Source organism: Liolophura sinensis, chromosome 12, assembly GCF_032854445.1.
Source record: "Liolophura sinensis isolate JHLJ2023 chromosome 12, CUHK_Ljap_v2, whole genome shotgun sequence".
In the NCBI taxonomy this organism is placed as follows: domain Eukaryota; kingdom Metazoa; phylum Mollusca; class Polyplacophora; order Chitonida; family Chitonidae; genus Liolophura; species Liolophura sinensis.
Genome location: NC_088306.1, coordinates 11,502,978 through 11,514,278, shown reverse-complemented (window position 1 = coordinate 11,514,278; position 11,301 = coordinate 11,502,978). Strand labels below are relative to the sequence as shown.

General features: G+C 38.7%; 1 protein-coding gene across 1 annotated transcript in view; it reads right to left on the bottom strand.

Moving 5' to 3' along the window:
• Positions 1-1,614: 1,614 nt before the first annotated feature.
• The window catches only part of LOC135479689 (ATP-binding cassette sub-family C member 5-like), a 30,781-nt gene continuing 21,094 nt past the window's right edge, over positions 1,615-11,301 (bottom strand). Inside the window, exons 20-23 of the mRNA XM_064759593.1 lie at positions 10,596-10,674; positions 10,102-10,215; positions 2,081-2,245; positions 1,615-1,707 (exon numbers count right to left, since the gene is read on the bottom strand). Coding sequence (XP_064615663.1) covers positions 1,615-1,707; positions 2,081-2,245; positions 10,102-10,215; positions 10,596-10,674 — 451 coding nt within the window. The remainder of the gene's footprint in view (positions 1,708-2,080; positions 2,246-10,101; positions 10,216-10,595; positions 10,675-11,301) is intronic.

Here is an 11,301-nt window from a genome sequence, read left to right as displayed (position 1 = left end):
TTTCTTTTTTTGAGGGAGCGGGTGGGGTGGGGGGGGGGGGGGGGGTGGGGGGGATGAATTAGCTCAGGATTGAAAGTACATGTAATTCCTGCTGAAAGGCGTGTTGAATTCCCCGTCTTCCGGTTTAACCAAGCCACACTGCGTTTATCATGAAATTAAAGCAAACCGACTTAGCTTTCGCTCCATTTAAATATTTTTCTCCACGAAGGGACATGGCTCTCAATCGGGCAAAGCTTTGCAAGTTTTTCAGATTCTGGATTCCGGATCGATTACACATTCATCTTCCGATGGACAACGCCGAAGACAATGGCATGCCCTATCCAATATTTTCCTCGCATGTAGGCTGCGTCACGCATGTAAGAAGAGTCTATTTGTTTAGCAAAGTATTCTCAGAATTTCCAGACAGCAATTTTTGAACACATTATTACGCATCGTTTAGCATCGTAGTTACTTTAATGAATTTGGGTTCCTAAACCATCAGGTTAGAACTGTTTCCGTTTCCCTGTTGGTATCAGATAGATGGTTGAATGCCACATATTTGCAGTAAGGCCAGGTCTAAATTGTCTTGTACACTGACCTTTCAGATTTGATCCATGAAAAACGTGGTTTCCATATTCCGTTCAGATAAAACTGATTAGCAAGTGCAGAAAATCGAGAACAAAGCCTAAGAGACAATTGCTAAGCCACCGAATAGTCCGCTTTGTTGAGGATTGCCATCTTTGATCTTGCGGTCTAAAGGTCATATAACATTATTCCCAAATCATCATTGATGAAATATACCCCAGGAAATAAATTAAGGAAACCCTGGAAGATTGTGACCGAGTGTTAAATTAAATCAACAAAATCGATTTTACAAAGGCTTATATAGAATATGACAGCCACATTCTGGCAACAGGGTTTTGTCATCTCGCTGTCAACTGCGTCTTCCCCTTCCACCGCACGTGCCATTGCACTATTCACCTCGTCAGTCAATTGGTCTGCTTTCATAATATCCACTGGATTACCCTTGGTGCCTTCGCCCATGTGCAGTTTTCCAGTTACATCATTATAACACTGCTGAGTGACATCCCGTGCAAAATCGCCTTACAGCACGGCAGAGGTACTTATCTTTGAAGATGACTTTAAAGCGTGTTCAGAGCAGATTACCGCCAGGATATAATTATTTTTCCAATATTTGGCATCCAAATCTATCCAAGAACATAATTGAAAATGTTAATCTAATTCTGTTCAGTTAGTTTTCTATATTCAATGGAAGCCAGATGAGGACATTTCGTCCCGCTCCCGGCTTGTCGCGACCCGCGGCACGAGGATTGTGCAAGTCGCGTGCGAATGCCACCGTTATCGTGTCGCGTGTCGCGAGACGAAAAGACGAGCACGGCCACCGTTCGCACGCGGATGGACATGCTTTCGAACACGTGTTAACCTTCAGATCTAGTCAGCGACAGGTCAGTGCAGGTGGTAGCTACCAGATTTGACTTGAATGAGATAGGAGAGTCAAAACACTCTGAGATCGGTTTCTTAGTAGATGTTAGTACGAATATCAAGCTTCATTCCAGAAGGATCGATGTTGGACTGATATCGACCGTTTACTACGGATTGTTTAGAGAATCAAAACTAGTCATCATCCTTGTTATCACTTGAGTCCCAAAGCCTCTTGAAATGGGAGTTGTATTTCAGCAAGTTGCTCGGTGTGTCAAATTCTATGACCTGAAATGGAAAACGAATATGATGAATGAATAAAGAAAAAATCCTTTTTTAAGACAGGTAGGTAGTATTTAAGCCATGTCATGAATGCAAGAAACAAAGAAACACAAGAGACGTACTATTTTTCTTTTTAAATAGAGGAGTACTACGTAGTGTTGCTTTATTTATTATAAAAGAGCTATACACTACAAAGCTTTTGTCCAAAGTTGGGGAAGGTTTCCCATTATTGCTATGGGATTCAGATATTAATTTCTCTTCCAAAGAGATTATTTCGTCACCAGTGGAGTCTCGCTCTCAATTTAAAACTTATCGCCCTCAAGCCGAAACTCGGACAATTACAGTTATCAAATGTCAGTTATCACAAAACCCAACTTACTTGTCCTTCGCTGACCACCATGATTTTGTCGCAGTGCATGACGGTCTTGAGGCGATGAGCAACAATCAGCATGGTGGATCTTGCGAAAACGGTGCGCAGTGTGTCCTGTATCAGTGACTCTGTGTGCGGATCCACAGACGCCGTGGCTTCATCCAAAAGCATAATCTGAATAAAAGGCGTATTGAGGATGGGTCAGAAAAAACTTGAATAGAAATGCCAACAAATAGTTTACCATTATTATGGAAAAGAAAGATGGAAAATGACCCAATGGGACACAGCCATTTTGTTCTGATGTGATTGGTATCGCTATAAATTATCTTTTAATCTGGAATTCTTACGTGGCCATGGGATACACCATGAGCATACGGCTAAAGGGCAAAACAGTGTTCGCATGACGTCAGCAGAGACTGATGCACCATCGGGTTATGAAAGTAACTGGCGCCTAATTGGTTGAAATTAATAACATGCCGGCGCTATCGATTTCTTTAATGGCGCGATTTTACTGTCTTTCATCTGCGATGTATCGGTTGTGCAACATCACAACATCACAAATATAAATGTATGCTTTTTACACTTTATATAAGATACCTATCGATGTACATTTGGTCCTTCGCAGTTGTTCCTTAAAGTCTCACGTGACCACGCGATGGACAGGCAAGCACCTTGATCATGTACGCCCCCAGAGTCCGGTCACAGCTACGAAATTACTTCTGACTTACAGACAGCTGAAATCTTTGTGCAAAAACACAAATGGTAATGTGACGTCAGAGTACGGTGTCAGCTATACAGTTCAAACATTTTACTGCATTCAATTAAAAAAAAAACTGTAAAAAATAAACTCACATTGGTAAAAACATTGGTAAAACGTAATCCGATTGGTTTATTATGTCGGTGTCCGAGATCTTTTCGTGGGAGTTTTTCCCTTTCTTTCCAATGGGAGTTTTTCTCTTTTTGGGGGGGTGGGGGGTGGGGTGGCTGCTTAAAAATAAGAAAAACTCCGACTGCAAAAGTGGAAAAAATTAAAAACACACACTTAAAAAATATAAAGGAATCGTGACATGTGGTACAGAGCCGGACCCCAAGGAAACCCCGCCCTGCATCAGGTGACTGATGTACCTACTCACATAAAGCCGCAACCGCGGAAAAGGCAGGGTTAAACATTGCGACCTGTTTGGTCAGTGGCCACTGGAAATCTCAGTGACCACTGGAAATCTCCTGGAAACCGGAGATCCCACTAACTTTTAGATAAATTAGCTTATTATCCCAAGGAGTCTACCTCTACTGTTAGACACGTATCCTAAAGTTTGTGTTTGGAAGTACGACCCTTACACAATGCACGACTTTGAAAAGAAAAAACAATCTTCTAACGGATTCTTTGGCTTCAGTATAATTTGACTGACTAAGCGAAAAGGCAAAGAATTTCATTTATACTATGACGATCAGTTTTATGGGTAGATTAAAGGAGTTAAACGAATGCCCATGGTCAAGTTATGACGAACTTTCCACACACGCCATATTGGTGGAAGGCGAACAGTCGTCAAGATTGCGTAAACTCTGAGGGCGAGAGACACTACGAACTCCCCGTCTATAGTCGGATTTGAACCTACACCCTTTATTATTTTGTGGTTATTAAACTCATAGCTTATTATTATAATTTCATTGTATGAAAAGAATATCAATTCCTTTTCTAGTATTTAGGGTTCCATCCCTGCCCAACATTGTACCATAAGTAAGAAGGCTAGGGGCTGTCTGCACCAGATCCAGTAAGAAAAAAGCTCCAAATATTCTGGCAATAAGTTACGGAATAGCTTTTTTACCATTTTTGTTATTTTCTTCAGCAACCTAACAGTACATATCGAAGAGTTCACTTCCAGATTTCTATTTGTACGGGAAATTTTATCTTTTGGGAGCGGATGGATTCATGTAGAAACAAGAAGAATTATTAGCTCTATGCAATCATAATTGTAACAAGCTTTGTAACAACAGACTTCTGCCATCGTGTATTGTTATTGCCCTGAGTTTCACTAATCTTTCTGATGTAAAGGTTAGAACACATAACAACCATTATACCCTTATGAATAATAAAGAATACCGAATCCAATCAAATCATGGGGTACATCTGATCGTTATGGTAAAACAACAACAACGGTTGAACAAACAAGTCGCTCTTATCCGAATGACTGACAAGACAAGACTGTCTTTCTCGGTTGGCGGAACTCATATGATGGCTTTGTTTAATGAAGTTTTAATTGTTAGCTTAAGTCGATCTGTCATAATTGGTAAGTCGAAAAGTCTTGCAGTTTTTCAATCATCTGCATACTACGCATAACTTGGTCTAAGCACTGGAGAGGCGCTAATATCGCCTGGCTAATTTTTCTGTCAATTCACACGCAGAGACGCATTGGCATTGCCGATATCTGTTTTGAACAAATGATCTCGATGCATCGGGGACGTAATGCTTGTGCAAACCATTATGTTATTGTACTGACAGATTTGCAACGCACTTAAGTCACAATTCAAGTGCATTAAAACCACATTAAACTTTAATATTAGTAAATCGCAGTTTACTCTCAACACACACAGAATGCGCACAAAAGTTTAAGTCTGAATACCAGGTCTAACTATATATTTGCACATAGCAATGTATCAACAATGCGTCGCATGCTACCTATTCATGTCAACAATACAAGCGCGAATCTAAAACATTAGCGATATACCTACATAAACAAGCCAGCAATCTATTTTGTTTGCATTACGTTGTCCATATGAAATCTGAATGTCTACAACAATTGCATCTATAAGGTTTCCATAATAGTTTCTGGTGGTAAAGTCAACTTTTGCAGCCCTGATATTCAAAGGGTGAAAGAAACCCGAGTCATCAAGTTCTGCGCGGTACACGTGTATCTTCTCGTTAGCGTTTGTTACCTCTGTGAGTTTAAGGATGCCTGTGCATCCAAGGTGATAAAGAGAAAAGCATTTCTGTTACTTAAGCAAATATTTAATACGAACCATGGTCGAGAAAGCACACTGTCTTGCTATTAGGGACAATCCTTGGACGAATTAAACAGACAAAAACTGTGACTGATTAACTGATTTTTGTGACGCATTAAAAATGGTGACACATGGGGCCTTTCTAAATGTGCAAAAGCTTTTTGGTTCACTTTTTGTGAGGTTTATTGAGATTCCATCCACCCTGAGCGGTCATACTGACATAGTGATAGGCTAATGGTGGAACATAAAAGAAACGTTGTTTCCTATCGATAAATACAACAGAACGAATGAAAGACATACATTTGTATCAAGCGTTAAAAAAATACATCAATGTGTTATTGCCACTGTTCAATTAAGTATATAATTTAATAATGTAATGAATGACATAACTTTAAAGCGAAACAACAAAAACTGTTCCATTCATCCGGTGTGGAATTATAAACAAATTGTATTACTGTTGTCCGTTTTATCGAAGGACAGAGTGAAGATTCGCTTATAAACACTGTAGTTGATACATGCATAACGCAATCTCTTCTCTATCTCAAATTATAACATTAATCTCTGTAAGTTACAGGTCATGTAATCTTGTTATATAAAGGAATATATCATTATATAACTGCACATTATCTGCAAACAATGAAGTGAGATCCATAGGCCTGTTTTCCTGCCCAAGACTCCATTCTCTCGGGTGACGCCACAATTATTCAAAAAGAAGTGCCATGACGATTAATGGGAGGGGCTTTAAATTGTGTGTAGCCTTCTGGTTGGTCTAAAGTTACATCCATCATGAATTAATCAGTGAGTACTCTGTTTTCTCACAGCAATACCTCACGCAATAAGAAGATCTATACTATACACGACTGAGTTTGTTTTTGTGACAGAATCAACATCCAAGTCTCAAGCTGTTGCAAGGTCACATGGCTTTCAGAATGACGACATTTTATGGAACAGGATTTTGTGGCTGCGCGGATGTTTTTTTTCGACCATGCATTCAGTTAGTGTCTACTGTGCATTAAATCTTATACATGTGTCATTTTTTAAAAAAAAGGGATATAAATGCTAAGTGTCGCAGATAAGCTGATGAATTTTAACATAAGGTAAATAAGGACATTTCCAACATATCGGCATGTAGACCTTGTGGTGTGAAGTGTCACAAGCGAAAGACAATACCGTACGGTTGTGACTATGAGTGGTTTTAAAGACATCTGAATATACAAGCGGCATGTGAAAAGAGACACAGAGTATATGGTGATCTGTTCGACGCATAGCGCTAGGTTCAGAGTAGCTCTGAACGACACATGACCTTCTCGGATCAAACCCCTACTGAAACTAGGCAGGTAAAATGTCTATAAATTGTAAAGTACTTAATCAAAGATAAGAATCTTTTATAATTTGCCTTCTCTACCTTCCTTACCTAACAATGTGTCTACGTCCTGACTCCAAGGCAATACATCTCTATGTGGTAAGCATATTGACACTCCATAATGGAATTGCTTTTAGATGACGGAGCGGCCATTTTGTCTAAGTTAATCGACACGTCAGCCTTCCTTACTGACATTTCCTGATTACCGGACAGCTCTACCCGCGCCCGGGTGCCAGTTTGAATATGGCAGATTAGTCACTGCCACGTGCTGTCTTCATCAATCCATGCTGGATTTAATCATTTTCAAGATAAAGAAAGAAATAAGATAACTGTGTAAATTTGGACGACTTAAGAGTACATTTCATTGGTAAATATAGCACGTTTTCAGTGATTACAACTCAAGAGAGAGCCTTTTAGAAGGTAATCCTTTGAGCTAAGGCTGCGGGTTCTTAACAAATAACAGCACGAATTTGGCTCTTTTCTTGGAAAAATAATATTGTGTAGCCAATCAGTTATCGTTTAATCTATTAATTGATGTGCACCAAATTATATTCCAATTTTTCCTTCCCGAAATTAGCATTTTAAAAAGTTAATGAACAACACAAACAAATCTGCTTCACCAATTAGGTGGCAAGGCTGTATAATATAATATAACTGTATAATACTCTGACAATTACCGACTGTCAACATTATGACAGCTGGATTACCTCCCCTTTGCGATAATTCACATGTATCTTAAAATAAGTGTTAGGGTCATGACCTTTGATTTACGTCACATCGGCCAGACGACATTTTCAAAATGGCAGACAGTTCCCTTCCCGAATCAGCTACTCAAAATATGGCCATTTGTAGTTGTCGCTGTGAATCACAGACTGGGATCTGTTTGATTCTTCACGGCTAAAGTTGCTCTGTTTCCTAAATACTGATCTGTAATCTTCCATTCAATAACCTAAATCTCGGCCTTTTCGAATGCGCTGTCCTCAACATTATACAGATGTCAAACACAACGCAGGTTTCAGTTAATCTTGAAGTAATTCAAACTTTCCAACAACATAAATGTTCAGGAATAAGAAGACCATAACGTCTGAATTACCCCAAACGTAATTGGCGTAGCTGCCAGTCGACTACACTCGGCATTGCCAGAAACGAAAAAATTGTAGATTACATGGATTAAAAACTAGTGGATGTATACAATTACAGGCGATAGACACTGCATTTGAAAGTCCTACCGTAAATTATTGGTATTTTTGGTATTATTAATGCTATTATTAATAACTATTGTGAAAAAAAAAATTTCCAGTCACGTGATTCAATGAAGCTCGGACGAAAAAAGTTTCATTTTAAGGAGGAAAACAGACAAAAGTTTGTGTTCTTGTCGACTTACACTCTCTATTATTCCCGGACCTCAGGGGCCATATGACATCAGAATTACTCCAGGATTTTAATAAACCTGTTCTGTAGCCCTGAACATCATCACGACAGCTGCATAGCCAAAAAAAAAAAAAAAAAAAAAACAACAAAAAAACCCGGAGTTTCAGATAAGTATTTACAATGTACATGCAAATGCAACAATTCAAAGCGGTTAATCAGAAAACATGATGTAACGATTTCAGGGCTAAGTATGAATATATGATGGGGTAACAATCATCATAATATGTTTTATCTAAAGTATACACGTTTCCATCGGAAACATAAAAACATACGGTCCTTTGAGATGTGTACATTTTTCATTACTAACCAAATGCTTTCCATTACAATTAGCCCCCGGGCCGCTATTGAGTTACATGTATATCCAGTGCTTGATCGTGGATGCCGTTAGTATCCAACGGAAGCTTATAATCGTATTGTTATTATACTATCAATCAGTGGAAAACAGGCAAAAGCTTTTTTGCTTTCAATCGTTTTTATTTAAACAACGGTGACGTAATTTAAGGAAATCGAAAAGGTAAATGCTATCATTTTGGACAGTTGTCATAAATGTAATTAGGCTAGCGCGGAGCTGCTAAGAGCTGCTGTAGTCATGTGCAGTACCCACATCCACTAACGAGATAGCAAGGCTGCGATCGAGGAAGCGTGGCTGTTAGTAGCGACGTCCGTTGTCTCGCTGTCTCGTCCTGTTATATGAAGGTAGTGAGGCGGCGATATGTCCTCTAGCGGCTACCATACAATTAGTTATCTCGTTTTTTTTAGATGAAACTGTAATTACAAGACAGTAATTGATCCGACAATGTGCGTGAGAACATAAGAGTCAAAATATAAAAGTATAATCAAATTTGACCTTCGTGTAAAACTACAATGCGCTGATTCCTCATAAATTGAGATAACAAATACAGTATCTGACATTATCCAGTATTAATTATTAAAACTGCTCCTTTGAAGTCATCAGAATCGTTTGATGGATGAAAACTCGATCTCAAAAGGAACGTTTGAAGAATTTATTCCAGGGCACCTGCCGTTGGTAGAGGACGTCATGTCACGACTGCAAATCAACATCAAATATATTTGTGCAACACGCTATGTCCCTCTGTCAAGTGAAGCCCTCCGCCTGATAAATACCCTTTGATGGACTTCTAATCGATGTGACAATCAGGGATAAGGGTTCAGTTAAGCGTATGTCAGCGCCATAGCTTCCTGACCAGATTATAGTGATGGATATATTATTACAACACGTTTATGTGACCCCTTGAGTAAGGGGAGAAAGTACTAGAAGAGCTCTACACTTTAATGGTAGACAAATGAGGTGAGAAGTATGTGCTCGGTCCATAAAAATGCACTCAAAATTAATCATGTAGGGTGAAACACAAGGTTACACAAGGGACACATAAGGTTATAAACTCTTTAACATTTGATAAAAAAGCCGAAGCATTAACCCAAAAAAAAAACCAAAAAAAAAAAACCAAAAAAAAAACCAATTGTATAATAATAATGAAGTCCAGGCATCAGCACGTAAATGTAAAAGATTTCGGATTTACATTTACGTGATGATGGCACGACTTCATTATTATTACTGAACCCTCGTACAGCTATGAAACTGAAGCAGTATATTACAATTCTGTATACCTCGGCGCTTCACTTCGTATGTTTTTACGTACCTGACATAAACTGGAGAAATACATGTGAAAAAAACATAATAAATCAGTGTTAAACTCTGTTCACTTTCTACAACAAAAGCAAGAGTTAAAAGTGAGTTTCGCTGATGATACAAACACACTGTGAAAAACGCGTACGTCACAATGAAACGACATCGAGACCCTCCACTGCACGGGAAATAATAGAGGTGACAGCAAAACTTGCAGTTATCGACTACCTTATACTCATTGTCCTTGGGTGGGTGGAAACCGGGCAGAGCCCGGGGGAAACCCACGACCATCTGCAGGTTGCTGTCAGACCTTCCCACGTACGGCCAGAGAGGAAGCCAGCATGAGCTGGACTTGAACTCATAGCGTACATATACGTATATATATATATATATATATATATATATATATATATATATATATATATATATATATATATATATATATATATACAAGGAATGACCTATATAGTGAATATGTGAAACAAGTACTTCTTGTGTTATAAGTATTCGTGAAATGTGCCAAATTTGAGACACGTGCGTAGAAAGAATCAAACGCCTGCCATATTAACATGAGAACATCAGCATTACCTGTGAACGTTGTAAGACGGCCCTGGTGAGACCCACGAGTTGTTTTTCTCCCATAGAAAGCGTGGAGTTACCTCCCATGACGGAGTGTGACAACCCACTCGGAAGTGCACGGATCTGGAAAGGTAATCAGGTATGTTTGATCGTATGTTAAAATATATATACAAATATAAAATATTTATTTCATTACTATTTAACGCACTTATACATGCGCCCGTGATCATTGTTATGGGTGGTGTAAACCGTTACGCTTTGGGAGGTAAAAGATAAACCCTCACGAACGTGACAGAAAGCTTATTATCCAAACATCGTGATTAAAGTGTAGGTCATACTCATATATTTCCCTACATTTATCAGTTTTGTCTCTTTACCTAATGAGTCCGACATTTTTCTTATATGTACACATAAGCCACGTTACAAATCAAATATGAGAAATAAAAACATTAGGGCCTGTTCTATGTTGCCATACAACATATTTTGAGTTACCCAACTCGTACCTTGTGCAAAAGATGACACATTGCCAATGCCTCCCAAATCTCTAAATCGCTTTTCTCTTCAAATGGATCAAGATTTGATCTAAAAATTCAAACCATTGATAATATTAAAGAGACGTTGTTATAATTTATGGGACAGAATAGGCGGCAGTGTTTGGAATACCTTTATGCGCTAAGTGATATATGTATGTAGGTATGATGACAATGCTCTAACGTACACTAATAGTAAAAAGGTCTTAATCCGCTAACCTACTTATACATTTTTTGGCCTATGTTTTAAGGCGCAACCAAGATGCATTTCACTCACACTATAGTGGTCATGTTTACAGGTGTTGGAAATCACCGCACCACGAACTTGATAATCTTCCTGATGTAGGGCCGCAACCAAGCCTGCTAAATGCGAACATCGTCTTTATGGGCCTAAGAACCACTACTTTTGGCTGGCACAGGTTAAGAGGAATGTTCGTATACACTTTTCATAACCCACAAGCTTTCATAATTTCCTCCAGATTACAAGATTACGTAATATTATAATTAATTTCAAATTTGTCACAGCTAGCAATGAATTGCAGGGTACTGCATCCCCTTTATTAATCTATAGATACGGACATAACACGAAATAAATCATTGCACTTATGTACATCAACCCTACATGACGGGAAGAAGCTGATGTAAGTTTACCCATGTATGTATCGTTAATTAACGAAAA